Below are 27,526 nucleotides of genomic sequence, written 5' to 3'. Positions count from 1 at the left end.
TTATCGATGGAATTAATAACCAATCGGGTATAAAAATTGTGTCCCGTAAATGGTCCTTTTTAGTCCGTTTGATCTATTTCTTGGACGTTTGTTGCAAGATGTTAAACGCCGAGTACGAGACTTTTAATATCTGTGAATAATAATCATAATAATAATAACAACAATGATAACAATATTAATGAACAAAAGAATGGTTAAACAACCACCAAAAGGCAAACGCAAACTTTTATCATGTAAAGACCGAAGAAGTAAAAGCTGTACAAGTATAAAATAGATGTATACGAGTTAATATTGGTACTTTTGATTACTCGATAAGCAACGTATGAACGTGAATTTTTTTCAATATTCAGACATTAGCTATTTTTCACCAAACTGTATATAAATATTTATTCAAAAAATAAAGAAAAGAAGGTTTTTTTTCATATTGCCAGAAGCTCATGCAATCGAAATCGCATCAAAGATTTGCGATAACCGATCAGATATCGTATGTCTCTATATAGTCATTTGAGATTATTGGTGCAACTTGTATCTTTTAATTTATAAGCGATTCCAATTAATTTGTTGGACTTGTATGAGTCAAGTAAATGGATGTGCTAAATGACACGCGAAACAATAAAATACGGTTTTGTTCCGACGAACAATACATTTTGAATGACCGAATCGAAATCTTTAATCGGATAATAAAAATAGCTTGACTAACATTGACAAAAGCTTCCGGGGTGAGGGTTGATATGGCGTTTTTGCAGATGTAGACCTTCCTCGATGTTTGCAGCATCACAAACGTGAGCATTTGCTTCGACTCCTTGGTCAACTCCCACCAGTCCATGTTGGCTATGGCATTGGAGACGTGGAGGCTCTATATAATATATGGCGTGGAGCGACACGACCGATCGTTTGAAAAATCGTTACTCAATCGACAAGAGACGCGAGGATATTGGCTCGAAGTGATATACATGTACTTACGCTCATCAAAACGCCGTAGCCGTACCAGCAGTAAAAAAAGTTCTCTATGAGGGCGCAGCAGAGAAACGCAAAGACCGACAAAAAATCCGAGCTCATGAGATCGAGGATCGACAGGAGGTAGATATTCGTGCACAACACCGAGATGCTCGTTAAAAATTGTATGAAGATTTGCTCGTAAAACGCCTCGTTCAGATCCTTTATGGTCCTTGAACAGTGGAAGCAGCAATTATGCCATGTGTGTGTGATTGTTACCGATCAAAAAAAAAAAAAAAAAAAAAAAAAAAAAAAAAAAAAAAAAAAAAAAATGCAAAACCAACTGGTTGATGCTCTGGTGATCGCGAATGCACTGCTTGAGGTACCGCGTCTCTTGGCACTTATTCGCCCCAACGAGCTTCGGCAGCAACAACACGCGGTGCTCCAGTATACGGAAGTGGGTGCTGATGCGCTCCATCGTGTTGTAGACGAGGTTGTCACAGCCCATTTGAACGAGGCTCGTGCACATGTAGCCGAACACCTGATTAACATACGATGGCCAGAAACACGTGGGATAACGCGCGTCGCAAGGCGAGTACGCGTCGACCATCAGATCCGGCTCTGAACTGCGATCGATCAGTGGACCCAGTGCGTTGCTGATGCCGTTCAGTGTTATGCTGTATATGCAGACCCACGTTATGTATCTGCAAAAACGTCCACATAAAGTGCGTGTGCTTATCATTGGGAAGAATTTGGTCATCGGTAAAACCAACGACTTTATACGCTTCGTTACTGTCTCAAGTAAGTGTCTTTCCGAGCCAACGTTTTTTTTTCCCACTATTATCATTACTTTATGGTACTACATGACATTACGAAGCCGTTGTCAACTACAGTCTTGGTTTTTAAACGGTGTTATCCCGTCTAATTGATAATGTTTACCCTTTTCTTTATATATTTATAAATACGTCTACGTAGTGTCCTTGTAGGTGATGTGCTCACTTTCCACCTTTGGGGTTTCCATTTCCATGCTTTGGTCTCCATTTTCAGGTAAAGTTTATTTTCCCACCCCGAGCGTTTTTGAGGGTCGGGTGTACCCTTGGTAGGAAAAATAGGGTTCGCACCTGGTGCGCATCCAACCAGGGCAAGCACAAGGAATCCTTCGGGTCTTGCACCACCAGGTACGAAAACTACCATTTCATGTCTCTACACGGCTTTAATGACATGTACCTACGTATTTGATTCCAAGTCTAGATCATGCAAATTTTTCTTTACATTCTTATTTAATTATAATTGCCAAAAATGTGACTCTGTGCTGTTCATCGTTTTTTTTTTTTTAGATATTGGAAATAACTGTTTCGAAACCGATTCTTCTTCTTCATCTAGCTGTATTTTCATCAGTCATTCTGTTTTTCTAAATTTGTATTTAATTTTTTTGTTACTTATACTTTTTTTCTGCACTATTAATTTAATATTACTTTCCATGAATATGTTAAGGAGGTAGAGGAGGAATATATGAAAGTAGGTCATGAAGGGGAGCACGGCTATAGCCCGTAAGTGGTTAAAAAATTATTTTCCACAGGTGTGCCATAAACTAAAATTGTAGTGGGTCCCAAAGGCTGAAAAAAAACTATGAATGATGAAATGTACTTCGTACCTTTCCGACGACACCGACTCCCTGATCAATCCAGCCTCTACTTCGTCCCGCGAAACGAGCCACCTGTCCTCGGAGAGTCTCCGAAAAATCCTGACGATTTTAGGCTTGCGAAAGGTAACGTTTATCATCTTAGCCATTCCGTTAAGCACGACCAGTATCAGGTACATGTTTTCGATGATATCCCGAACCGATTTTTCGGACAACGCGCTGTCCATTACGATCGTCACTGCGAGAAAAATCACGCTCGCGAAGCAAAACGTCGTGTAAACGTCGTAACAGAGGCTGGGCAATTTTTTCCTCGAGAGATTCGTCAACTTCCAAAATCCAGCGATTTGCAGCCCCGTGATGGGCAGGGGAAAAATTTTTTTCTCCATTCCTAATGGCACTCGACCACCTCGTTCGTCTTTTTGTCCGGCGTACCCAACCGATCGTTCAAAACGTCCACAGGAGTAAAAAGATGTAACAAGTGATCGTGAAACTTAACTGAACGACAGTTCACGTCTTCCAAGTCTTATGATCTCCTCTGAATTTTACATGGGCCGTTTATCTCAAATTGTGGTATGACATTTTTTCTAGCATCACCCTCTAATAAGAATACCGTGTACAACGTGTCCATAGTGTACATCCGGTACATCGTCTCGATCGATAATTCTACTTAGAGAGCACAAAAGACGGGTTTTACACTAATTTCCAGGCGTCTGTCATCAAAGAAAAACTTACTTCAGAGAGAACTTTTTTTCCCCCCTCTGCAAAACACCTAGTAGTTAATACAAACGGAAATTACAGGCTGAAAAAATGCTAAGGCTTAATCTTTTTCTTCTTCTTCTTCTTACGTGACATTTTACGTTACGATGTCATTTTAAAATAGTGTCACGTGACATATGCCGGATGTAAGTACATTTTCCCGAGTGCCATTCGAGTGACGACGGTGTATGGGGCTTATGAAAGCTGCCCGAGGGGTTGCAAATCTTTTTTTTTTTTGTTACGCCAAGTTACTTGCTAGGGAGATTTATGAAATGCAAGTGTACGATGTTTCGTTTGTCACCTTTAATTAGCGAAATGCCATTTTTTTAAATAATCTTGGGTACAAGCATGCGAAAATATTTCCCTTTTCTTACAGCCTCTCTACAAAATGCAAGCGATGAAAATAAATCTTCTACTAATTGTTAAACACTGGCTAAAGCTAGGTGCGGTCGATCTCCACAACTTTGTGGCTCGTTCTTTGCAACACAGTGAATATTGAATACGACAACTTCAAGATCTGAAAAAAGTGTATTTTCGGTTTAATTGCGATAATTGTTTGTTGTAAAAATAAAATTAACACTACATCGACAAACTTTTATAAACGATTCTGGGGTAAGTTCGAAGACTGCATTGGTGAAAGGCTCGATTTTGTAGGACATCATCAGCATCATGAAGAGCAGCACTTTTTTTGTTTTCGTTTGTAAAATGTACCAATCCATGTTGGCAACTGCTTCGAGCACTGAAAGACTCTAAAAAAAAAAAAATTCGTCTGTTTAATTAGTCAAAAATCAAAAGAGTGAATGTTTATTTTAATGAAAGTAGTTTCAAAGAGAATAAAAAATCTTACGTTTTCACTTAGTTTGTAGCCGTACCAGCAGTAAAAAAAATTTTGCACCAGGACACAGCAAAGATAAACAAACACAGCCATGAAATCTGGACTGAATAGCTCCAGCATGGATAAAAAGAATATATTTGTACATATGACTATGATACTCGATACTAGCTGGATTGTGATGACATCGTGGAAAGTGTTGTTCAATTCATCAATCAATCTGACAGTGTAGAATTTAGTACATCAATAATTCTCTTATTTGTTGAAACGATTTCATGTAAAATACTACGGGCTTGTATGTAAGGCACGACCAGTACCTCAGATGACATATACTTGAAAGTGTTGGGCTAATTATGGCAGTATTTTAATTTTTGTCAAGTGATGCCCGTTTTTAAGGCAAGTATAACATAAGGTTTTTTTATTATATAATAAGGAAAATGTTTTAAACCTGATACGCTTCATAAAACTGGCTGATCCTTGTCGTAAGCTAAGGTAATCATTTTGCCAAGTTGAAATTTTTTTTTTCTCTAGTTCGATGTGACAATAATAATGTGAGTATTTTATAAATAAAAAAACCATCGGTAGAAGAATCGTAGATTTCAAAATAATTTTTTTGTTGACCAGTTTTTTATGTACCCTCAAGCTAAGCACATTGAATACAAAAAAGTTTCATCTTTTAGTAAGATGAGTAATTTTTATAGTTCATACTTTTTTCTAAAATGTATAAAATGTAATTAAAAAGTGAAACGAAAAGATCCATGTGTTGCAGTGTGAAGACAACATAACAGAGGTAATTTTACGAAAAAATTTACAGTAAAAAAGAGTTGTGATTCTTTGAAATCTATACTTTTTGCATATCCTACTCTTGGTTGTAAAATGTCAAATTCTCGCTGTAGTGGACAAAATAGTAAATTACGTCACGAGGCCGTGAAGTAGCTGATGTACCTTTTACTACACCTTTGCCCTTCAACGCTTACGCGTAGTAGACGTGTACATTTTAGAATGTGTAGCGAAAAAATTGTTCTTAATTTTCTTGAAATGCTATAAGAAATTGGGAATTTTTTTTAATAGAAACCTACAAATGTAAGTCCTTGGGTTCAACCATGAACCCCAGGTCATCTGGACTTTACACGAGTTAGTAAAAAAACTTTGCTACATGCACGCACACATACACCTTGGGATAAGTATTTTCATTTATCTACCTATATGAGTAACCTCACCAGGAAAGCTGTTGATCGAAAAAAGTTTTTGAGCTTGGAGAGCGTCAATTGAACGGTAATCTTTAATTGGCCTTTTATTTCAGAGTCAAGTTCAATTAAAAAAAAAAAAAAAAAAAAAAAAAAACAAGAATACTTACTTGTTTTTAACCCTGGATTCAGAGGGTTCAAAAACTTGAAACTTACATTTTCCCTTAAAAAATTAATGTTAAAGGACTCATTAATTAGACTTTGAAATGGCCTTAAAGGTACATTCATACAAGAGGTTAAAATAATCCACTGTATTTATGTACACACTTCAAAGTAATCATTTCGTGAGAGGTGCCTCGCTTGCTTCGACAAAACCCATGGTCGTACCCAATAACTGGTACAATGAAACTTACGCCAAAATACTCTGATGATCCTTGGCGCATCCAACCAGATAAATGTTCTCCGCATTCCCAACGCCACCGTTCCGATGCTCTTCAATGGTTCCAATTAATTTTGGCAATTTGCAAAGCCTATGGCTCAAAATCTTGAAGTAGGCGCATATGCGATCGATAAAGTTGTACATGAGGCAATCGTGGGCCATGTGAATCAGGTTGACGATGCCGAAGCCAAAGCACTGATAAAAATACGACAACGTGAAACAAATGGCCCGACTCCTGTCGCACAACGAGTACGAGTCAATCATCAACTTGTGCTCGGGATTGTCGTTCAGGATTGGACCGAGCATCCTCAGCAAACCGTTTGCTCCGATCAACAGTAAGCAAAATACTACGAGAAATCTAAAAAAAAAAAAAAAAAAATTTTAGTCATAAATATCCACACGTGTCAGAATATCCTCGTACCTTTCCGCACTTCTGGACCTTTTGATTATCGCCAATTCTTTCCGGTCTTTCAAGTTACTCCACCTATCATCCACGTACATTTCCAGCAAACGGACAACGCTTGCTCGCTTGACGAGCAAATTCAGAGTTTTCGACACACAATTCAAGAATGATATGACCAAGTAAATATTCTGCAGCAGCAAAATGCTCACATCTCCGCCAGAAAGCACGCAATGCATGAGAGTAAAAGTAATCAGAGCCATTACGCTGGTAAGTGAGAAAATTGTGTAAATTCGATAGGCCACCCAGTGACGATACTCCAGTGACAAAGGGGCCCAAAAGCCGGCTATTCTTAGCAGGAAAATCGGTATGGGAAAAATGTCGTCCAGCATTTTACGTCTCGGCGAGCGCACGTGCTTATTAGACGAGGGGGAATACATCATATTATGGTCTTCGCGACGAAAGGAACTATAAGTGTTCTATAAAAATTATGCTGCGGTAAAACGTCCCACCCCCTCTTTTTTTTCTTTTTTTTTTTTTTTTTTTTTGCTTATCAATAATACATAAGCAGCTTCTGTGTATCGGAGGATAATCGTCGACCGATAATTATCTCGCGGTTCGATGTACGGAATTTCTCAGAGACCTCGAACTCGCCATGGAAACGCGAGGAAAACATTGCTTACCTATGGTCGTACAACGAGGGGTATTTAAAAAAAAAACTACTGTACGTCAAAGCAGTCGTATAAGCCGCGTTGGCTTGCCATGTTGACTTGTTAAAATTTGTCTCTTCAAATGTTTTTTTTTTTTATTTTTTTTTTATTTTCACTTTCACAATTTTGATTGACTCGTAGCACCAAAACAAAAAAAGAAAGGGTAATAATCGAAAAGTAATTTTTGACGGAGCATTATTTTATCTTGGGGTCAAACTGGATGAGAATGACCAAGTACGTCGTTATGGCACCGGCCAGCTGAAAAAAAAAAAAAAAAAAAAAATGGTATTTCGTCTTTGTAGTTAAAAATGAAACCAACGATTTGATCCTTTTTTCCTTACAGATTGAAGCAGAGTCGAATCCAGCGAGAACAAGCCAGCAGCCGTGAAAACAACGTTGTGATGAAGTATCTGCATCGAAAATATTCGGACCTAATGCGGTAAACACTTGGATTGAGCCAACTTTGAAGAAGGGGGGGAAAAAAAAGATAATGGATTACCATTTCGTCGAGAGATTTGTCGTCCATGCACATTTTTTTCAAAGACATTTGGTGCAAAATTTTCGCCGTGCCGGCTACCTAAAGTTGTACATGATTGTTACAAATGACAATGGAAAGCAATAATGTAGTATGTGTATACACGGGACGTCAACCTGGCTACTCGTCCAATTGCAGCTCAATACGATGACGAGGACCACGAGTACGCAAATGAGCAGCATCGTGAGGTAAGGCATCATTGTGAGGAACTCGTTGGCCAGTCCAGTCTTGAATTCGATGAAGATGAAGTACAGCATGGCCGTGGATATGACGAACGCTTGGACGACGCTGGTCACCTTTGGGACAGCAAGAAAACACCCAAGATGAAAAAAAAAAAACGTGCACGTTCATCGGTTGTCGTTGAAACTTTGGTCTTTGTTTTGAACTCACGATGGTCAGAACAAACGCGCCGTTCAACAATTTTGCAACCTCGCACAGTCGGGCGTGAATTTTCGCCGAGACATGAACGATGTCTTCCGGTTTTTTGTTGTTTACCATTATCACCTGGAAATTCAATGGGTGATGTATTCGCATTGATTTGCAAGTCAAATTAATTTGAAGTTTCGCGCGCGTGGATGAGGTGACTCATTTTCATCGATGTGTGTACCTTTGGATTCTCGGTGTAGCAATCGGTTAAATTTTCCAGACTTGCGTTTAGAGCTTTCAGTCTGAAGCCCACGTTTGTGATTAGGAACGAAAATAAGGTGATGTTTGCCATTTGTAAGAGAATCATCGAATTCCCAAATAGTCTCATCAGAGATGGAATGGGTCTGAAGGATACAAATTTTTTTTTTTTTTTTTTTTTAACACACGCACGCACAAATACGAAATAGTCGCATTCTTACAGATCGACCAAGAGTAAAAATTCCGTGTTTATAAACAGGTACATGGACGTTAGAAACGCAATTAAGCATATTGGGACTGTTCTGACGGCCAATCTGTAATTGAAATGGTACCCAAGATTTTTCAGCTCTTCGTCCACAGAATAGAGGCTGTTTATTGAACGTAAAATCTAAAAATAAAAAAGTTTTTGTTTTTCAATAAAGAAATAAAAATGAAAAAAAGACCAAATTATATGATGACCTTTCTACTGTGAAATATTTTTACAATTGTGGAATCAAACACGCAAATCATATTTGACAATTGTCTTACACCCAGTGTCATAATGCCCAATGAGTCGCTGTTGAGACTGAAAAAATGATTTTGCGATGAATAACATTTCAATACGCAGGCTTAGGTGCACTTATTTTCTTGATTTTCAAACACTTTTTTTCCTAACAAAGTCCATTTCTTTATTTCTGAGAAATTTTTTTATCCACGACTATTTTTTTTGGCAGATAAGTTCAACACATCCTATATATGATATTGTTAATTAAAGTACATGACATCAATTTTTAATATTTCAAATATTTTAATCAAAGTAGTAATTATATTTAAAGTAGTAGTTAAAAAAAAAATGTTTCAGCATGAAAAATTAGTTACATTGCAAAAATATCCATGCCCAAGTCCACCAATACGTTAGCGTAACTCACAAAAAAAAACAAAAAGAAAAACTTACTCATAGTTATCAATTATTGTGTCGGCATAGACGACAAAGTATTTCGTACCGATGATGAATAATAAAATGTTGAACGTAACCGATAATGGGCTAAGGATGTATTTCCTCGCGTCATCGTATTCTCGAAGAACGTAAGGGTAACAGCCCAATATTCTGTACAACCAAATAACCGATTCGAATACGGTAAACAAGTCGTAATACATTTAAATTGTTACGAAAATTCCAACTTTTGTGATTGAAAATATCGTCGTATAAGAACGTTTTCCACGTGCAAAACTAAAAGGCTTACGCGCAACACGCGGGCATCTAGAGGACACACTAATGGATTGAAGCTATTCAATTCATAAATGTCATCGAGCATACAACATGCACTCCGGTAATGAATTTTGCATGTCATCATATAGTGACGCGACACGTACAGATAGAAAAGACAGTACATGCATACGATAAGATAAAATGACATCGTTGCGTCGATGTTCATCAAACGCTTTAGATGTCTATCTGTGATTCTACGAGATAACGAACAGATGAAAAAAACTTTTTATCGAAAGGAAGATTGTCAATGAGGAACGGGAAAGCAAATCAAAACAATTAATTAGACATTTTTCAATAAATTTTATATCACATGAAAACATCTCCAAGTTCTTAGTCACAAGTACCGCGCGTTTTCCTCGTACACTCTTGTTTTTTTTTTTTTTTTCATTCAATTGACATATGGTGGTACACTGCAAATTTCGTGTTGAAGAAATATCAAATTTAAATACGTAAAAAATACATATCGTTAGAAAATGATAAACCAACAAACCTCCAATGAAAAAAAAAAAAAAAAAAAAACAAAAAAAACAGTCGCGTCCCTACCTACGCGCGGGGCTCAATGGCCAGCCAGTAGCCCCCAGTGGGCTTGATGACGAACCCATCCTTGCTGTAATCAAAGGGCACGCGCGTCTTCGCGTTCGGCACCAAGTTGTACTTGGACAGCAAAAAGAAGAACAACACCTTGGTCTCGAGGATGGCGAACCTATTGCCGATGCACGCCCTGGGCCCGATCCCGAATCCCAAATTGTTCACGTCGTTGATGCTCACCTTCTTCTGGTAATACCTGTCCGGGTCGAACTTTTTCGGGTTCTCGTAGTACTTGGGATCCATGTGTATACCGGCCGCGGGTATCCACACGTTCATGCCCGGTTGGACGACAAAGGGCGGGGCCCCGGGCACGGCCGGGGGCAACTCGAACGCCTTGACGCAGAGCCGGTCGAGCAACGAGCCCTGGCTGTGGCGCCTCATCGACTCGTTGAACACCGCGTCCAGGTACAGCATCGAGTTAACGTCCTCGTACTTGGGCTGGCCCCCCGTACGCTTCATCACCTCGTCGATTTCTCGTTGCAATCGCTTCTGGATGTCGGGGTTGATGGTCAGCTCGTGGGCTATGATGCACATCTGGGTCGAGGAGGTGTCGAAGCCCCCGAAGAAAAATATGAACGCCTGGGCCGTCATGTTGGTGATGTCGAGCTTCACGTGCTTGCCGGCCCCCTTCTCCCGGGCGTCCATCATCAGTTGCAGCATGTCCGGCCTCCTGATGCCCTTGGAGTCCCGCGTCTTGATGGCGTCGCCAATGATGGCCTCGAAGAAGTTGGCTATCTTCTCCCGGACGAACCTTATGCGCAGGGCCTTCATCACTTGCGGGAACGCCCGGGCCAAGAAGAACTTGAGGGACTGCAGGCCCTCCAGGTTGGTTGCCTCCTTCCCGAGGACGTAGAAATCGTTGTTCGGGTTCTTCAGCGTGTTCACCTCGATCCCAAAGGCGCTCGTGGCTGTGAAATCAACGAACGGGCTATATTGTTATAGCCCACATTGGCGGAGGATCCGTGTCATGCCAATGTGGGCTCGGGGTGTAACTTACCCACCACGTCGTTGGTGTACTTGGTGAAGAGGTCCTTGGTCGCCACCATGGCCAAGGCGCTCCTCGGCTGCTCGGCCAGGTAATCGTTGAAGTTGCGGGCGCACTCGACGATCAGCTCGTACATTTGCTTCATCTTGCTCGAGGTAAAGGTTGGGGAGAGGAGGGCGCGGGTCTCCTTCCACTTGTCCCCGGTGATGTTGAAGAGGTTGGCGCCGAAGAGGGGGTCAACCGTGTCATCGATGAACGACTTGTGGTCGGGGAAGTCCTCAAAGTGCTTGATGCCAATGGCCTTGATGAGCTCGGGGTCCCGTAGCACCAGCACCGGCCGCACAAAGTCGAACGCGCCCACGTACTTGGCCTCCGGGTGCGAGTTGTACAGATCCTGGATCATCTCGACAAAGTGCTTTCGGCGAAACAGCACCGATCCCATGCTCCCCAGTATCGGCCATCCCGGGCAGTAGGGCACCCCAAAGTCCTTGAAGTAGCTCAGCCTCCTTTTGAAGTAGTAGTACAGCCAACCGCACGCGATCGCGAGCAGAGCTTTAGTCCAGAGATCCATGCTTTGGGAGCGATCGCTAGGAAGCCACTGCGACGCTCCACCTGATCGTGGGGCCGTCGCTTCACTGGCATCCCCCCTCTTACTCATCTCTGTATGATACACACGTGCATCCACATTGTGCATACACAACATCCCAACTAAATGCAGTGATTGATAGACGGGTCATGAAAAATGGCAAATGTTGGGCTTTTGTTGATTACCCGATTGTTTGGGTCTTGCGTGTTGCGGACACGTTACTTTATATATACACACATATAACATTGTTCGATGTAGCCGACAATTAAGGTATTAGTTTTTGTTGTTTCCTTTGGAAATCCATGCAACATTTTCTTGGGGTCTGATACACAGTTTATTTGCAATGGCCGTTTCGTTGGATTATATTCTATATGTATAACTGACGATTTGCATTTTTATTTGAAAAACTAGACGCGTGCGAAAGAAGTGGCGTACATTGCATTGACACTCGACGTTGACCTTGACGTGTTTCCTTGAATCGGATCGGCGCTACCAAATAATGGAACGCTTCGCACATCGTCACGTGTCGTTTTTTATACGCAATACAAAATGCACTTGGGTATGAGATCACTACTACTGGTATATTTTCAACGTATAGTTTTTAACTATAATTAATTTTTCCAATCAATGACATCTCCGCGTCGTCCTGTGCATTAAATGTATTGAATTTCTGTGCTATTTTTTTCACACTATCGATTGGATGGATATTCAATCTACGAGAGGTATAAAAACAAAGTATAAATGTATGAGATAACGTGGAACATGTCAAAGTAATTTTATGTTGTACACACACGTGTAGTCCATTACTGAAATTACGTGTGCACGATAAGCCTTTAACAAACTTCAATTGTTCGTAATAGGTGAGGCGACGACTCCTGCAGAGCTACGTGTTTTTATGTACTTGCAGTTGGATATGTGATGTCACTCTTAATTTCCATCTCAAAAGTAGACTCGTATATGTTAGAAAAGGTCTTGATTTGTAATAAACAATTGTGTTTGCTGATATGATTCGACGAATAATTAGTTTCACAATACGACATAAGGTTCCTTCGTTGTATAAGCTCATAAAAAAAAAAAAAAAAAAAAAAGTATGTTGTTATTAAATTGTTGTATTTATATGCATTGTCAATCGTTAAAGGATTCACTTGTGACATACATGTATGGATACTTTTTTGTTTTCGGCTAGGTTTTAATTTTCCAGTGCTCATTATTTATTTCTTTCAACGATTCGCTACGATTGCCGATTTCGATTGCCGATTTCGAATAGTTATTTTAATGAAATATAGCGATGGATGCATAAAAATTGTAGAATCATCAAGTACTTATGGAATTAAGGCTAAGTACCCGGCATCGTCGATGCAACTTGTGTTTTGACTTCATTGACTGCAACATCTTGTCATAGATTAAAATTATTTCTCTTTCTTTTTTGCGTCTGACAACCCAAGTATATTATTTGGTTTATAAGTAGGTACTTCTATAAATATTACTCATATGTTTGTTTTAAAAAATTACTTGCATAGCAAAAAAAAGTGTTCAATCTTTGTCATCTAAACAAACCGCTTTATCAGTGCAAAAAAAAAAAATCCAACGGAAAAAAAAATACTTGATAAAAGAACAGAGGCTCTGCAGCGATGTTAATAGTACCACGTGCAGAAATAATATTGACCATTTGTATAATGTCGTATTGCATCATTTATAGCAAATATAATATTTTTCTTCCAATATTTCAATCATTCGTGGAAAACATTATAGGAAAAAAAACGACATTTCTACGATACTAATCAAGATAATCTGACGATATTTTCTCGATTACAAAAGTTGGAATTTTTATATTGACTCGGAGCATCTGAGGGAGGCTAACTTAATATTGTATTTATTACTACATGCAATGAAAAAATGATTCGTTTGTTTTGTTGCTTTGCATTGTGCTGCAATTTTTACGTAGAATTGTTATCTAGCTTGTACATCGAAGATACGTTAGAGCTGATGGTGTGATATTTGTCGTTATCAATTTAAACTCGGGTAACGATAAGCCGATTGACTTTTGCAACGAGCGTTATCAATAAAGTAATAAAAAAAAAAAACATGTTCATGGTAACATGAGAAAATTAGTTTTTCTTTAATTATACGAAGCTCGTGCATAAACCGTAGCTGCGAGATCATATACATTGCACCGGCACGCATGACTTTGGCCTTGAATCAAATTGGCGCCTCTGAAATTGAGCACCAAAATCATCTCTCCTATACGTGCCCTTATATCTCAGTATGCTTATACATATCGCGGGAGTATAGTATTGCGCATCGTTTTTTGACTAAAATAATTTTTTTTCAATCGGCTGTTTCTTCGTATCATCGTGCCACGTGTGAAGTCCACGCGTTATAGACGTAATCTATACATGTAGTATGTGAAAAAGTAAAAATACAAGATAATATTTAACTTATCTACAAGTGCAAAACATGTGATTCCCCACTTCAATTGGACCACGTGTTGGAAAAATTAAAAATTACGAGTAACCAAGTAAATCATAAATAAAATGGACAATTAACTTTGTTCTCGGAGATATCAGGAAGGCCGTCCAAAATATAGGGCTGTGAATAATTCAAAAGTGATGAATAGGAAAAACTTCGTCTCTGGATTAAAGTCTAAGTAGCTTTTTCAGATTAATTTGCGCAGTTCGCATTTGTATTTTAATCAACCGTCGTAGTAGTAAATGTGAGTATTTTTTAACCAAAGCAATCGATTTATTCTTTCATGTATGTGTGTAACTGATATTGTTTTTTTTTTTAACGATTTTATGGGTGGTGTAAATAAGAAGGAAACAAAAAAATGAGTAAGGATGTATTAATTTAATTTACAATTTTTTTTTTTTTTCTTTTTTCATCTCTGCAGGTGAATTCTCTCCTCACAAAGGACGAAACACAAAAGCATCCTTCTCCCTCCATGGGAAATACGTGAAAAAGGCTTGCTTGAACAGTACGTTCGGAAACTTTCCGTACTCCATGGTTCGCCACGTAGTTCGACCGTAATTGACGACATCCTGGCGTAGATTCGTGTAAAATTCCAGTTGTTTTTTTGCAATCTAAAAACGCCATGAGCAACAATCATCCATGAAATTTGCAATTTTCCGTGAAACAAAATTACCTTTCTCTTCCAATACATGACGTAGCCGAAATTCAACATGCTCCGTTCTTTCCTCGACACTTGAAACTCGTCCGCCTCGACGCCCGGCTTCAAATTGTGCTCAATTTTTTCCCACACTTTCATCGACTCCTTCATCAATTTTTCTGCCAGCGCGTCAAGAAGAAGAAAATCACGTGGACGATTGAACAAAAATAAATATACATATATATATTTACACATAAACATGTAGAGTCAAAGAGAACGCATCGCGTCTTGGTGTACTAACTTTTGTGTTTTTCCGTGAAACGTATGCCCCTAACTCGATAAGAAATCCAGTACGAGATCTGCGGCATTTCGTGATAATTTGGCAGCTTGACCGTCACGAAGCCCTCTTGCGCCATTTGCTGCAGCTCCTCCTGTTAAACAAACCTCCGTCAAAACACCCACCCTTCGCGCGCACCTCCGATACCGATCGACACTTACTGCGATCCGATTTTTCAGATCCTCCTCCATGTTGCGGTAATAAACCGACGCGCGCCTCTGCCCGCTCTTGCCGATTTCTCCGGGCACCACTTTCGTATCGGTATCCTTTTGCTCTCCTTTTCCACCCACTGCCACCTCATCGTTCTTATCAACGGCGGCTTTGTCGTCACCGTTTTTCAGCAGGTCACTTGCACTCGACCGGTTTCTGCTCTTGGACTGATATTGATTTCCCGATGCCTCCACCTGCACTGTAGCTTTGACGTTTTTGTTCGCATCCGGGACCTTATTCACCTTTTGCTGGACAGGCAGGCCATCGGGTGTACTCGTCGTCGCCACCTTGTCCACCCCGTGCGGAGCAGACAACGGCGAGTGTTGGCTCGAGCTTGGGGTAACGCACGGCGTCTGCATCACCACGTCGGCCACGACCGTTAACGCTTGGTTGCCCTTTTTACCACATCGAACGGGCTCCTCCTCGGCAGTCTCCTCGACTTGTCCCGATATCTCGGTGACGTGCAAACAAGCCTCCTTGTCCATGGCCTTGAGTCGCCTCTGGCGCTCGGCCCACCGCTGCCGGTCCTCGTTTCTCTTGACGATCTTCCTCTCGTAGCCGCACTCGCACACGGGCTTCATGACTTTCAGCTTGCGCGGCTCGGCGTTGGTTGTCCTGCACTTTGGGCACGCGTCGCCGCAGACACCTCCATCGCGCTTCTTCGTGAAAAAGTCCGTCAAGTACTCGTCCTTGGCCGCGTTGTGCCAACCCTTTTCGCGCGCCCTGGTTTTGTCGACGTCATCCGCATCTGGGATTTTTCCCAAGCATTACACACGAGTGATTGGTCGATTAACATGTTCAAACACCCATTCGGTGCATCGAAAGAAATAAATTTGCCGGAGATGGTAGAAAAAAAAACCAAGGGCTGTCATCGGGAAAAAAAACTCACCTTTATTGTCGTTCACCGGAGCATCAGGTTTCCTCGGTCTGCCGTACGGCGAGTCGTACAACTCGTACTCGGGTATGTACTCGTCGCTCCGCCTGATGCTCGGCACCGGCGTCAGCCAACAAACTCCTTCGACAACCTGCGTCGAGTCCGCCCCTCGTCCCGATTCGTCGCTCACGGCTCCAACGTTGTATAGGAGGGTCTTGCGATTGTTTCGATTCTCGCGACACCGACAGGCGCGACCGCCCTCGCGCACGGCTACCATCTCTGCAGGGGTATCCGGGGGACACCGGTTCACCAAGTAGGCGATTGTACGCTCGGTTGGTAGGGCCTCCTCGGAGGCCGTCCTGTAGCCGTAGGGACCGCCATCGTCGCCCGCTGCATTTTTTTTTTTTTTTTCAATTTTATCGGTTTGCTTCGCCAAAGCAATGAATTATCGGTATACAAACAACTCACGCGCCAGCGCCACCTCGCAGGTATTTTCTGGCAAACTGGCCTCCTCGGACCGTTCCTTGCTGCACTCTTTCGCCCTCGACACGCGCTTTGGCCGCTTGTCGCGAGCCTTTTTGGCCTTCACCTGGTCCCCCTGAACCTCGCGTTTTTGTTTGCACTTTGACTTGTCGAGGCGCGGTTTCTTTATCCCCTTTTGCGACTCCCGGAAAAACTGTTTCCTCGGTGGCTTGGCGCATTTCAACTCCGTTAGGTCCATCCGTAAGAATTCCGACAGGCTCTCGCATTCGCAATTTTTGCTATTCCCTTTCTTCTTTCCGCACGGTGTTGCCTGCTTTTTCCCGCACTTTTTGCACACGTTGCACTCGTCCTTAAAAAAACCACCCGAAAAATTATCAAGTCTCCATCCCCCACCATAGTTTCGAGGGGGTAGTTTCAAACCTTTTTCTTCTGCTTCTCTGGTTTCTCTTCCAGATAAGCCCCGCAACAGTCCCCGTCTTCGGGCAGCTCGTCGTCAGCGCCCTCTTCGGAACACTCGGGAGCGCCCTCTTCGCAGCCACAGTCATCGTCGGCCACCTCTGTCGTCTGCCCACCAAACTCCGGACACTCGTAAGCCGGGCCCTCGTCGGGACGAAACTTCTTACCGAAGCACACGTTCTCGTACTTTGAATCTGTCGGGTCCTCGTCATCTCTTCCCGTATCTTCGGTCGAGCATCCGCAAGGGGGCACGTTCTTCACCCCGTCCGCGCAAGCGGAGCGCAAGCACTCGGCTGACACGTGCTCGAGGGCCTTCGTACAGCCATCTATGAGGTTAACCACTTCGCCGTCGTCTGCCGCGATGGCACCGGCGATAATCTTGTTCTTGACGAGTTTTTCCTTTGACGGGACGCACACCGGCTGGCTCAGCGAGGACATGCTCGAGGCCGGCGAGTGCAAGGCTATGGCGCCAATCACCTGTCTGGAAGAGAGTATAATTGAAACTTGTGTGGAAAAACACAATTTGAACATGGATACCCGTTGCCATCCTCGTCCAAGTTGACCCCGTCGATGACACCGTAAGGGGACTTGTCGGCGTGCCACCTGACGTGTTGCTTCTTGATCTGCCGGCAAGCGCAGCAGGCGTCGCAAGCGAACTCGGCTACCTGCATCTCCTTGACGACGTCGTTGACGGCCCCGGTGATGCGATCAGCTTCCCGGGTCAACTCGAAAAAGTCCGCCTCCACGTCGCAGAGGAAGCTCCGCATCTTGGGGGACAAGTTCTCCCTACCAGCCGGGAACTCCCTTTTCCCCTCGTCGCCGGTTCTGTTCAACTCCGTGAAGAATTGCTCGTCCGTCGCCAGGGGGCCTCGTTGGTCGAGCAGCCGGCGGTACTTGTACGGGCAGGGAGTCTGCGGAGTTGTCCAGTCGGCTGAAATCAACGTTTATACATTAGACGTCCGTATACTTTTTGTTTTTATTCCCAAGGCAATGTGTATAAACTGACTTTTCATCTGGTACAAGTCTCTGCCACGAGTCTCCGGAACCTCGGTATCGGCAGTTTCAACGTCTTCTCGAAGCTCGGATTCGTCGACTTCATCAGTCTTCATCGGTTCATTGTCATCCTTTTCGAGCCCATTGTTTGTCGTATCCTCGGTCACTTCTTCGATCTTACGTTCAACGACATCCATAGGTGTGGCTGTATCCTCCTGAGGGGATTTTTTCTTCGGCAAAATGGCTACCGGTCGCGCACCGCTCGAACACTTTACGTGCCATTCGAACAAGCGCGTCCGGTACAGTCTCCAGTTGTAAGGCATCCTCAACTTCTCGAGCAACGGGGACTCGCTCACTTTCCTGGGTATCTTCACGACGGGCCGCTCGGCTGGTCGTTGTTTTTAAATTAAACTCGACCGTCGATTCAAACGGACTAAAACACCGATGCGTATGGAAGAAACCGTTACGTTTTGGTGGGAAGGACCACTCGTCGACGGGTGGTAGCCTCTCGTGCAGCGCCTCGATGACTCTGGGCAGTTCCAGAAAGACGATGCCTGACAAGAGGACCCTCTCGTGGCAGAGGTACTCGTTTTCTGTATTTTAAAAATTCACGCCTGAGAACGTGGGGTTCTTTTCAATGCGGATACGTATGTGTTCATAGATTCAAATACTCGATCCCTCCTCTTCGAAGTACCGGCCGTTGAGAGCTCTGTAGACCTCGCGCAGAAACGTCAACGGATCCTCGCTGTACTCGACGATCAGACGTCGCATGACCCTCGGCTCGACTCGCGCCACCTCCGTCACCATGCCCATGGAGCCGAGGCAGCTCTCGGTTCTGTCGATCGTTTTTTCCTCCTTGTCCTTGAACATTTCGTACTCCAGTTCTCGCAAGTGTCTCAACTGTTGCACGGGAATGTGTAAAAAAAAAAAAAAAAGAAAAGAAATATATCTTTGCTGGATGGACACTGTATTTTAAACTTCGAGCACCTGCACGTCCGAAAACTCCGTGTACCAACAGGGCGCCGGGCACTTGACTTTCCTCTTGCTCTGCTGGATAACTGTGCGCATAAACGCAATCCAATTTTTACGCTAATATGTGCCCAAACAACAACGAGGAGTTGTATTGGAAAAAAAAAAAAAATAACTAAAGTGATCTCTCTTACTCCGCTTCTCAGCCAACTCGGCCCATCGGTCCATGTTCCGCTCGTATTCCTCCTGCCTCCTCTTCCTCGCCTCGTCGATCAGTAGCTCGATCTCGCTCTCGGTCGGCATGAGGTGTCGCGACATCCTACCCCCCGCGGAGCCCAACAGGGCCCCACCCGCACCGGTTGAGCTTAGGTGATGATCGTTCCAGTCTACGGCGTCGCCGGCTGGTCGTTTCGGTCGCTTGACGATTTCTTGGGTAACGAGCCGGAGGGCCGGGCACTCGTGCAACGACCGAAGGCTGTCCAGCGAGCTGCGGATGCCCGGGTTGCGGCCGTACCTCGGTAAATCGGTACCGGCGCGGCAGCAGAAACCGTAGGGTTTCAGCTCCGCTACAGGTTTTGCTCTGTAGGAAACAAATAAAAACGATTATCCTTTCGAGGTTTCATATACGATTCGTACGTGGATCGTATATCTGTTGATTACCTTTTCGATCGGCGCACCGACATTTTCGTTGGATCTTTGTTTTTGTTGTTTTTTTTTTTTTTTTATTATACAATCGGTTAAAATACAAACATTCCGGGTTCTATTTTCCAAAACATTACACGAGACGCAGAGTTTTTTCCTCTTTTTTTTTTTTCTTTGTTTTACAACATTTTCACTTTGACGCGCACTTTTTCCTAATTAACCGTTTCGTCCCCTCGAGTCCATCATAATTTTTCTTTTTTCTTTTTGTTTGTTTTTTTTAGGTTACATGTGCATTATATTGTTGTTTCTTTGGAACTCTGCCTATATAAAATAAATAAACATTTGAAGTTTGGGGCAAATCGGTTTTCAGTACTACAAGATATTTTTCAATAAAACATTATACATTGTATTTGTATTAAAAAAACACACGTATGCATAAGTACTGGCGATTGTTCATCAAAATAATGCACAGTTGGCTACCTTACTCATAAATTTATAATTCATAATATATTTAACGTGTTATATCCAACGATCGAAGCCCATTGCATAATAAGTAGTATACATATATTCCTAAAAAAAGGGACGAATCATCGGAGATCGGTAACAGATCGGTAATAGATCGGTAACAATCAGCGTATGTATACACCTATATTATATAGGAAAACACCCGCCGCCGCAGCCCTTAAGCCTTAAGGTTGAGTTAGGTACCACCATCAACCAGTTGTGCATGTATATAGATATATCAAAGTGCACACAGAGTGTACAGGGCGTTGGCATCATTCTTGCGGGACCCAGTGGCCAGCGTACAATTTTAATGTTCTAGCACGCCCTGCGTGCTTGGGCTGCTTGTTTTTTGTTCGTTTAATAACAATCAAATCGTCAGACGCAAAAATGTGGACACGCAATCCTTCACAGAGACTTGTTTTGTTGTCTACCCTGCTTTTTGTAGTGTTTGGTAGCTGTGCAGGTAAGAATCACGCTTAAATTGTTTTGGAGCACCATCGGTGACGCTATTGATGCTGCGTCCTCGTCATCATCATCATACTTGTGTCTCATTGATGTTCAAGTGAATTAAATTTGTTGTACATAATGTGTGCTAGTTGATGACGAAGACCATAAAAATAATTACAAATTGATTTTCATACAAGGAAAGTTAATTGATTGCAAATGATTTTTGTTCATCAGGGCAAAATTTAAACAACACAGCAACTTGGTGTACAACGTCAGACAGCGAACAGAACAAGTGCCTTGAATTTGCCAGGGCAGTGGACAGTGAGATAGCATCCTTCAGAAATTTCTACATCTCCATAAAGTGCAAACAAGCCTTCAACAAGGATGAGTGCATGTCCATGTTGGATCAAGAGAAGGCGCAGCTCACCACCTTGGATGCCGGCGAGGTGTTTGTTGGGGGCAGATATCACAGTCTGGTGCCTATAATGCAGGAGATCTATGAGAGTGGGGTCAACTATCAGTATGCGGTGGCTGTCGTCAAAAAGGGTGAATTGCCCGATGTGCACCATATGAGAGATCTGAGGGGCAAGAAGGCTTGCTTTGCTGGTGTTGGTATGCTGGCTGGATGGGTCACACCTATTTACAATGCAAGTTCATTTATCAATGCTCAATCATTTCGATTTTTATCCTACTGTTGTGGTTTTTTTATAAATATTTTTCTGTTGAAAGTAGCTGATGAAGGATGGTGGCATGGAGATAGTGGATTGTAACAACCATGTGAAATCGACCATAAAGTTCTTTGGCCCAAGTTGTGCTGTTAATTCGTTGGTCAACATCTACAATCCTCTTGGAGACAATTCTGATCAGCTGTGCGAGCTCTGTATCGGCAAAATACCTGGTGGCAAGTGCACCAAGGCTGACCCTTACGCTGGCTACGAAGGAGCCTTCAAATGTCTGGTCGATGTTGGCGACGTTGCCTTCCTGGTCCATACCACTGTTGATGAAATGACCAGCACTAACTTTGAACTACGTAAGAAAAAGAAAAAAAAAAAAAAAAAAAAAAAAAAAAAAAATGAGTATGCGCTTTTTCGATTTATATGGCAAATTTGGTAGCTCATCGTCATTTTTCATTTTCAGATTCCATCAAAAAAGAAAAGTACGAACTTTTGTGTCGCAACGGATCTCGCAGGGACATAAACGAATACGCCCATTGCAACTGGGGAGAAATTCCATCCAATGCCATCGTCGTTTCGTCCGCGACGAATCAAGAGAAACGTAAACTGTATCAAAGATTCCTCGAGGAAGCTGTTAGAATATTCGGCAAACACACAGACCGTAGTGGACAGTCTGACAGCGAGTTTCACAACAATCGCTCGGAAAATCGCGAGGACAGAGATTTCAACGACGATCAGAACCGCGATCATTACAATTCCTACAACAGACGGGAAAATTACAACAACTTCTCCACCTCTGGGTTCGATGACAGAGACAGGAGCACGCAAGAGCCGAATATTCAAACGATCGAAAAGTTTCACCTGTTCGAGTCGGCGCCTCGCTACGGCCGACAACACAATCTTTTGTTTTCGGTAATTTTTTAAACTTACTCTACGTGATTGAAACAAAAACAAACAAAAAAAATATTTATTACTTACGCACGTGCCAATCATTTAGGATGTAGCCAAGGACTTTGTGCGCATCCAAGACTCGGATCAGAATTTCTCTGGTTATCTGAAAAAGTCCTTGGAGATGATATATGCCGTGAGAAGATGCCCAGTGAACAGAATGACTCTGTGCGTCACCTCAGAGCCTGAATTCGAGAAATGTACCAAGATGAAGGTAATTCAATTACACAATTTATCATTGACAGTTCTGAAAATCGATTCTAAATGTTATTTACCGTCGTAGATTGCTTTGAAAGCCCAGCTAATGCAGCCAGAGTTGCTGTGCTTCAAGGGCCAAAGTCACATTCACTGCATGCAAGCCATACAAAACGGTCAAGCCGACGTAACGGTTCTGGACGCGGGTGACGTTTACACGGCTGGCCAGCGATACGAGCTCATACCCTTCATTTCCGAAGTCTACAACTTGGGTTCTCCAGTTTATTACGCCGTCGCAGTGGCAAAGGTAGAGGACAACAGCACCGATCTCACGTATCTCAAGACAAAGAACACCTGTTCTCCCGGTATCAACACAGCTGCGGGATGGGTTCACCCGATGGCTTATCTACTGTCCAACAGTTGGATCCGTGGTTATGGATGTGACTCGGTTCGCGCCGCGTCCGAGTACTTCTCAAAGTCCTGCGTGCCTGGCGCGCGCAACACCGAGTACAACACTAGTGAGATTAACATTTTGTTATTTATATTTGTTTTCCATTCGCAGTAAAGAACTTGTTCCTTGATGAAAATAATTTTTTTCGCATTCCAACAGGGGTGCCCGATGACAACATGTGTGACTTGTGCCACGGCACGAAAGATCGTTACTGCCGACGAGACGCTTCCGAGGATTATTACGGCCACACGGGCGCCATTCGCTGTCTAGTCGAGGGCGGTGGTGACGTTGCCTTTGTTAAACATACGACAGTGGCCGAGAACACTGACGGCAAACGCCGAGAATTCTGGGCCCGAAACACCTTCACCACCGACCTTCAGCTTCTCTGTCCGGATGGAACTCGCAAATCCACCCTCGAGTACCATGACTGTAATCTTGGAAAAATTGCAGCCAATGCTGTCGTTACTCGTGGCGGCTATTACGGGTACAATGAGACACAGGTAGGCTTGTATACGTGACCACTTATAACATTACACTATTAAAAAAATTACATAACTGATAAAGAATCTTTTGGTTGCAATTGTTGCAGATAAATGCCTACTTGAACCTGTTGATATACGCACAGCAGTTTTATGGTAGAAAAAACAAAGACGATTTTACGTTTGCAATGTTCTACAGTCAGCCACCTTACAGCGACCTTATTTTCCAAGACGCAACGCAACAGTTGGCCGTTATTCCGCCTGAGAAACGAAATTACATTGCCTACCTCGGCGAGGACTTTTTGAGGGCTAGACGTATCGTGGACTGTACTGCAGGTTCTGCAGTTGATATGCCTTCCATCGTCGGAACTCTGGTTATGATGATGATTACTCTCGTATTTGGAAGATAAAAGAGTTATTATTTTGGAGCTTTATACAAAGTATGGGGAGAGATAATTTTTATTCGAACAAAATTTTTTTGTAAACATGTGGATCTGATTACGATAAGTTAAAGTAACAATTTTTATATGAATAAACAAAAAGTCTGTGAATAAGGTATTTTAAGAATCATACACTAGTGATTTGTAATTTTCAAGATACTCGGTTTTTTTCAAATTCAAGTGCCGTAGGTTTCATTGTTTTTTTTTATCTTTGCATAGATAAAAATATCTCAAAATATATATTCAAAGTACAAAATATTAAAAAAAGTTATTTATCAATTAACGAGAGTATAACTTGAAAATTTTCGATGCATCTACAATTTCGTATGCTTTTTTAAACTTTTTACACCAAAACTTGTAAAACGATTGCTTGGATTTCTTCATAAGTAGAATCTCACTACTGTACATAGTTTTTAAAATGTAAGTAATTTAGTACCAAGCTCCGCTTTTAAAGTGAAGTTTGCGTAGTTAGAGAGAATCGCTTATTATTGTTAAGAATAATAATAGAAGCGTATGAATAATCTCAAAACTATTTTTACGACTTTTGCAAATTTCAGGATTTTATACGAAACATATTCCGTCCATTTAAGTGTAAGAAATTTACACTGTAAAAGATTATGTATTGAAATGATCCGTCCATGCGTAATAAATTATGCTTTTATATATCTCTAGGAGTAATCTATAACATATTTTTTTTAACATAAAAAATTTCCGTAACAAAATAAAAGATTTGAAAAAAAATGTAAAATTCGACTAGTCCCATTCAATCCTACCTTCATATTGATCAACGGCACGTATGAAATTCAAAATTAACCACACAACCCAACTTTCGATATTATTTTAGACTCAAAATTTCACCAATTTAACTGAAAAAACCAAGAAAAAAGCCAAAAAAATTGTAAAATGGCACCCGTGGCTAAGCAAGAAAAGCAGGCCTCTGTCAGTGAAAACAAGAAATCTCGGAAGAAGCTGAAGAGAAAGATAAAAAAACCGTAAGCAAGCACCCATAGATACTAGAAAAAAAGTGCCGATGGAATAGAAAAAAAAAAAAAAAAAAAAATTACTCGTTCGCAGGAGAAAACTGTGCTTGAAAACCTGCTGGCTAAAGACACCCGAAGACTGGGAAAAGTTCAACACTTGGGCCGCAAAAAATGCACTACCCAAAAAGCTAATTGAACCCGAACCCATCGTAAGTTATACACCAATCGCCGCAATGAAAACGAAAACACAAGCTAACTCAGCCCTTCTCCCGAAAAAAAGGTGCGCGAATCGAAACCCCTGAAATATCTGAAAAAACGCATCCACGGGTTATCGAAACCACCGTTGCGCACAACCCCTCAATGCATGTTTCAAACAATCAGCAAAGCCGCACTGAAGGCGAAGGCCAGTAAACGGCTGAAACAACTAGCCCAGCCGGTAGACCGGGACGAATCGGACGACTGCCGGGAATGGGGGGTTAGCCGGGCGGCTCTGAAGTACAAGGCGAGCAATATCATTATAATGCTGAGCGAACCAATCGATCGACCAGAGCCCGATGACTGCAGGGACGACACTTTCGTGTCCCCGGCAGCTCTGAAGCGGAAACCTAGCAGTAAGGATGAGGAGCTCTCGCAACCCAAGAGGTTCAAGAGCGAGGAATGTACCGCTGCTACCGGCAACAAACCCCAGCCGGTTGAGGTGCCCTAACCTATATACTTGTTAACTTATACCTACACTGGCTCTGTACACTGTTGTTGTTGTTGTTGTTGTTGTTGTTGTTGTGGTGGTTTTTATAGTGGTCCGAGTGGATGGAGTTTTTGGTGATTCCCTCGTACCGCGTGCTGAAGGATCAAAAGACCGAATTGGCGATGAAGTTCAAGGAGCGATTCTTGAGTGAACTCGAGACGAGGAGCAAACGGGCGTACGAGGAGCAGAAGAAGAAACGCGCCGAAAAGAAGCGCAGGGACGAAGAAAAGCGGAAAAAAGAGGAGGAGGAGGATAGAAAGAAGAAATTAGAGGAAGAGAAGAACCGGGGCGAGCTGGAGTCCCAAAAAAGCAAGACTACCGTGGCCGAAGAAAAACGTGAAAGGACCGAAGGAGAGCAAGGAGAGGCGGAAGCAAAAGCGGCAGATGAGAAACCGAAGAAGAAGTTCCCAAGACCCGTGTTCAAAGAAGATCCGGATGAGAAGAAGCTTAGGATAAAAAAGAGGGAGGCCTGGCGCTTCAAACCGGATATGAGCTGCCTAGAACGGAAGATTCCTGAATGCGCTCTAACTTACGAAGGTAGACACGTGACGGTTATTTTTCTCCAATTTCAGCGAAAACCATCTCATTTTCTTACCTCCGTTTGATCCACCGTAGCCTCGGAAGATATCATAAGAATGGCGAAACCGAAGAAGCACGAAGAAAAAGGCTGCAAGGATCCTTACAAGATCAAGGAATCGGCCTTGACCGCCCAGATCTCGCCTCGCGTCGAAGAACTGGCCAAGCCTAAGTATCCCGTGGAAACTCTACCCATGCCGGTGCCTCGTGAAAAGGACGAATTTTGCCGCCCCATAATACCGAAACCGGTAAAGCTGTGCTTCACAGTCATTCACACATCGATCCATCCAAAGGTTTTGGTTTCGTAAGACCAAGTAATATATTTCGTTTTTTGTCACTCGTAGCCGTACGGGAGAAAACTTCCCAAAAGAAAGCCGTTCGTGGACACGAGGCAGTGCCCGGAAAGGAAAGCGGAAGAAGAGACGCCACCCGTAGAAGAAGAAGATGAAAAGGGAGAAGAAGAGCCGGAGAAGAAGGTGGCCAAGTCGAAGAAAAAATGCATGGATTCCATTCTCGATGCTCCAACGATAGATCCGCTCTTTGACTCGATTGGTGCTGAAAAACAAGCTCGCGCGAGAAAACGTGCTTTGGAAGAAGCTAAAGAGAAAGCGGAGAAAAAGGAGAACGAAGATACCGTGGGGTGCCCATGATTAAAACTCAGAAAAAAATGAAACCGAAGAGGCGTAACAAAAGAAAATGATTGTCAACTTGTAAATAAAATATTCAATACTGAGAAGTTTGTGGTTGTATTTGTAGGATAATATTTTGTTATTTGCATAGGAGCTCTATCGAGAGTCGAGATGAAAAAAATGTGAATGAGTGGAAAGAAAAGGGTATGATGATAGCAAAAAATGGGAATTATCGCGTCAATTTAATTAGAGCTTTATATGTACATAATATAATTCTGAGTATTTACAAAAACCTTTTTTTTTTATTTGTTTTTCCTATTACCGTAAACGTCGTGAAAAATATTATATTAAACAGTAGTGTTGCATAACATTTCAAGTATTCTTAAGCATAAAGTTGTGTTTTATTTTATTGACGAAAATTTTTTTTATTTATGTTTGAAATTGAATGAAAGATAAAAATTACTACTAGTAGTATTCAATCTCTGGCTGCGACGATGATTCTCATTGATTTGGGCGATAAGAAAATATTTGTTCACATCGGAGTACGTGGAAGACAAAATAACATGTAACATCAGAATCTGATGTTACTCTACACTATACTTAGTAATGAAAGAATTATTTTTATGATAAAGTAAAAAAAAATTCGGTTTTTTTTTTTTCATTTGCTAAAGCGACATTGATGCTTGTGTGCGATTGATATTTTTCCATGAAAGTGTAATTTATTCAAAATAAAGTTATTTGCCTTAAGCAAACATAATTTTTTAAGGATTGGTAGATTGTTATCAATAAACCAATATGTTGATTTACTCTATAAACAATTATATCTTTTCATGTGTACTCTATCGTTACCCACAGGTATCAAGTACCGTAAAATACATCATTTCAATTACTTTTTAACCTTCATTTTTATGTGAAAGTA

At 42.1% G+C, this 27,526-nt stretch overlaps 7 protein-coding genes across 7 annotated transcripts; 2 read left to right on the top strand and 5 right to left on the bottom strand.

Moving 5' to 3' along the window:
- Positions 1 to 73: 73 nt before the first annotated feature.
- Positions 74 to 2,982, bottom strand: LOC106646145 (4-vinylanisole receptor-like). The gene is made up of 5 exons (XM_014362186.2): positions 2,591 to 2,982; positions 1,281 to 1,640; positions 964 to 1,168; positions 701 to 856; positions 74 to 130 (listed from the first exon to the last, which is right to left on the bottom strand). Exons 1-5 carry the CDS (start codon positions 2,962 to 2,964, stop codon positions 74 to 76), a joined length of 1,152 nt encoding a protein of 383 aa, XP_014217672.2. The 5' UTR covers positions 2,965 to 2,982.
- A 731-nt stretch (positions 2,983 to 3,713) lies between these two features.
- LOC149375072 (odorant receptor 70a-like) lies at positions 3,714 to 6,610 on the bottom strand. Its single transcript, XM_089590340.1, has 5 exons — positions 6,214 to 6,610; positions 5,767 to 6,150; positions 4,182 to 4,386; positions 3,928 to 4,083; positions 3,714 to 3,851 (listed from the first exon to the last, which is right to left on the bottom strand). Exons 1-5 carry the CDS (start codon positions 6,582 to 6,584, stop codon positions 3,774 to 3,776), a joined length of 1,194 nt encoding a protein of 397 aa, XP_089446466.1. The 5' UTR covers positions 6,585 to 6,610; the 3' UTR covers positions 3,714 to 3,773.
- A 487-nt stretch (positions 6,611 to 7,097) lies between these two features.
- LOC106646153 (putative gustatory receptor 28b) lies at positions 7,098 to 9,335 on the bottom strand. The gene is made up of 9 exons (XM_089590450.1): positions 8,996 to 9,335; positions 8,521 to 8,626; positions 8,283 to 8,449; positions 8,023 to 8,207; positions 7,828 to 7,910; positions 7,554 to 7,733; positions 7,402 to 7,479; positions 7,244 to 7,333; positions 7,098 to 7,160 (listed from the first exon to the last, which is right to left on the bottom strand). Exons 1-9 carry the CDS (start codon positions 9,196 to 9,198, stop codon positions 7,098 to 7,100), a joined length of 1,155 nt encoding a protein of 384 aa, XP_089446576.1. The 5' UTR covers positions 9,199 to 9,335.
- Positions 9,336 to 9,590: 255 nt separating this feature from the next.
- LOC106646516 (cytochrome P450 9e2-like) lies at positions 9,591 to 11,500 on the bottom strand. The gene is made up of 2 exons (XM_014362560.2): positions 10,896 to 11,500; positions 9,591 to 10,806 (listed from the first exon to the last, which is right to left on the bottom strand). Exons 1-2 carry the CDS (start codon positions 11,452 to 11,454, stop codon positions 9,854 to 9,856), a joined length of 1,512 nt encoding a protein of 503 aa, XP_014218046.2. The 5' UTR covers positions 11,455 to 11,500; the 3' UTR covers positions 9,591 to 9,853.
- Positions 11,501 to 14,372: 2,872 nt separating this feature from the next.
- On the bottom strand, positions 14,373 to 19,580 carry LOC106646163 (short spindle 5). The gene is made up of 14 exons (XM_089590449.1): positions 19,558 to 19,580; positions 19,092 to 19,477; positions 18,916 to 18,986; positions 18,600 to 18,828; positions 18,396 to 18,521; positions 17,942 to 18,316; positions 17,473 to 17,866; positions 16,947 to 17,416; positions 16,465 to 16,899; positions 16,012 to 16,386; positions 15,074 to 15,870; positions 14,877 to 15,006; positions 14,612 to 14,754; positions 14,373 to 14,549 (listed from the first exon to the last, which is right to left on the bottom strand). The coding sequence occupies exons 1-14, from the start codon at positions 19,578 to 19,580 to the stop codon at positions 14,373 to 14,375; spliced, it is 4,131 nt and encodes a 1,376-aa protein (XP_089446575.1).
- A 717-nt stretch (positions 19,581 to 20,297) lies between these two features.
- Positions 20,298 to 23,914, top strand: Tsf2 (transferrin 2). Its single transcript, XM_014362663.2, has 8 exons — positions 20,298 to 20,506; positions 20,725 to 21,137; positions 21,223 to 21,520; positions 21,628 to 22,076; positions 22,162 to 22,326; positions 22,396 to 22,825; positions 22,918 to 23,258; positions 23,348 to 23,914. Exons 1-8 carry the CDS (start codon positions 20,431 to 20,433, stop codon positions 23,645 to 23,647), a joined length of 2,472 nt encoding a protein of 823 aa, XP_014218149.2. The 5' UTR covers positions 20,298 to 20,430; the 3' UTR covers positions 23,648 to 23,914.
- A 666-nt stretch (positions 23,915 to 24,580) lies between these two features.
- On the top strand, positions 24,581 to 26,628 carry LOC106646173 (uncharacterized). Its single transcript, XM_014362217.2, has 6 exons — positions 24,581 to 24,669; positions 24,752 to 24,866; positions 24,938 to 25,354; positions 25,453 to 25,939; positions 26,018 to 26,226; positions 26,323 to 26,628. The coding sequence occupies exons 1-6, from the start codon at positions 24,581 to 24,583 to the stop codon at positions 26,626 to 26,628; spliced, it is 1,623 nt and encodes a 540-aa protein (XP_014217703.2).
- Positions 26,629 to 27,526: the final 898 nt, after the last annotated feature.

The sequence above is a fragment of the Copidosoma floridanum genome, unplaced genomic scaffold, assembly GCF_036245765.1.
Source record: "Copidosoma floridanum isolate Cflo_tuat_1 unplaced genomic scaffold, Cflo_Japanese_pri ptg000012l, whole genome shotgun sequence".
Lineage (NCBI taxonomy): Eukaryota > Metazoa > Arthropoda > Insecta > Hymenoptera > Encyrtidae > Copidosoma > Copidosoma floridanum.
This window is presented reverse-complemented; position numbering and strand designations above follow the sequence as displayed.

Bases quoted from the DNA above. Each gene is read 5' to 3' on its own strand.
- LOC106646145 (XM_014362186.2), bottom strand. From the start codon at position 2,964: ATGGAGAAAAAAATTTTTCCCCTGCCCATCACGGGGCTGCAAATCGCT. The intron at 1,641-2,590 runs GTACGAAGTACA...ACGTTTTTGCAG, and splicing joins GAGTCGGTGTCGTCGGAAAG to ATACATAACGTGGGTCTGCA. The intron at 857-963 runs GTAAGTACATGT...TATATTATATAG, and splicing joins GCTACGGCGTTTTGATGAGC to AGCCTCCACGTCTCCAATGC.
- LOC149375072 (XM_089590340.1), bottom strand. From the start codon at position 6,584: ATGCTGGACGACATTTTTCCCATACCGATTTTCCTGCTAAGAATAGCC. The intron at 6,151-6,213 runs GTACGAGGATAT...TTTTTTTTTTAG, and splicing joins AGGTCCAGAAGTGCGGAAAG to ATTTCTCGTAGTATTTTGCT. The intron at 3,852-3,927 runs GTTTGTCGATGT...CACTTTTTTCAG, and splicing joins CCCCAGAATCGTTTATAAAA to ATCTTGAAGTTGTCGTATTC.
- LOC106646153 (XM_089590450.1), bottom strand. From the start codon at position 9,198: ATGTATTACGACTTGTTTACCGTATTCGAATCGGTTATTTGGTTGTAC. The intron at 8,627-8,995 runs GTAAGTTTTTCT...TCATTTTTTCAG, and splicing joins ACAATAATTGATAACTATGA to TCTCAACAGCGACTCATTGG. The intron at 7,911-8,022 runs GTCACCTCATCC...AAAAACCGGAAG, and splicing joins ACACACATCGATGAAAATGA to ACATCGTTCATGTCTCGGCG.
- LOC106646516 (XM_014362560.2), bottom strand. From the start codon at position 11,454: ATGGATCTCTGGACTAAAGCTCTGCTCGCGATCGCGTGCGGTTGGCTG. The intron at 10,807-10,895 runs GTAAGTTACACC...TTGATTTCACAG, and splicing joins GTACACCAACGACGTGGTGG to CCACGAGCGCCTTTGGGATC.
- LOC106646163 (XM_089590449.1), bottom strand. From the start codon at position 19,580: ATGTCGGTGCGCCGATCGAAAAG. The intron at 16,387-16,464 runs GTGAGTTGTTTG...AAAAAAATGCAG, and splicing joins CTGCGAGGTGGCGCTGGCGC to CGGGCGACGATGGCGGTCCC. The intron at 15,871-16,011 runs GTGAGTTTTTTT...GAAAAATCCCAG, and splicing joins TCCGGTGAACGACAATAAAG to ATGCGGATGACGTCGACAAA.
- Tsf2 (XM_014362663.2), top strand. From the start codon at position 20,431: ATGTGGACACGCAATCCTTCACAGAGACTTGTTTTGTTGTCTACCCTG. The intron at 20,507-20,724 runs GTAAGAATCACG...TTTGTTCATCAG, and splicing joins AGTGTTTGGTAGCTGTGCAG to GGCAAAATTTAAACAACACA. The intron at 22,826-22,917 runs GTGAGATTAACA...GCATTCCAACAG, and splicing joins CAACACCGAGTACAACACTA to GGGTGCCCGATGACAACATG.
- LOC106646173 (XM_014362217.2), top strand. From the start codon at position 24,581: ATGGCACCCGTGGCTAAGCAAGAAAAGCAGGCCTCTGTCAGTGAAAAC. The intron at 24,670-24,751 runs GTAAGCAAGCAC...ACTCGTTCGCAG, and splicing joins AAGAGAAAGATAAAAAAACC to GAGAAAACTGTGCTTGAAAA. The intron at 25,940-26,017 runs GTAGACACGTGA...GATCCACCGTAG, and splicing joins ATGCGCTCTAACTTACGAAG to CCTCGGAAGATATCATAAGA.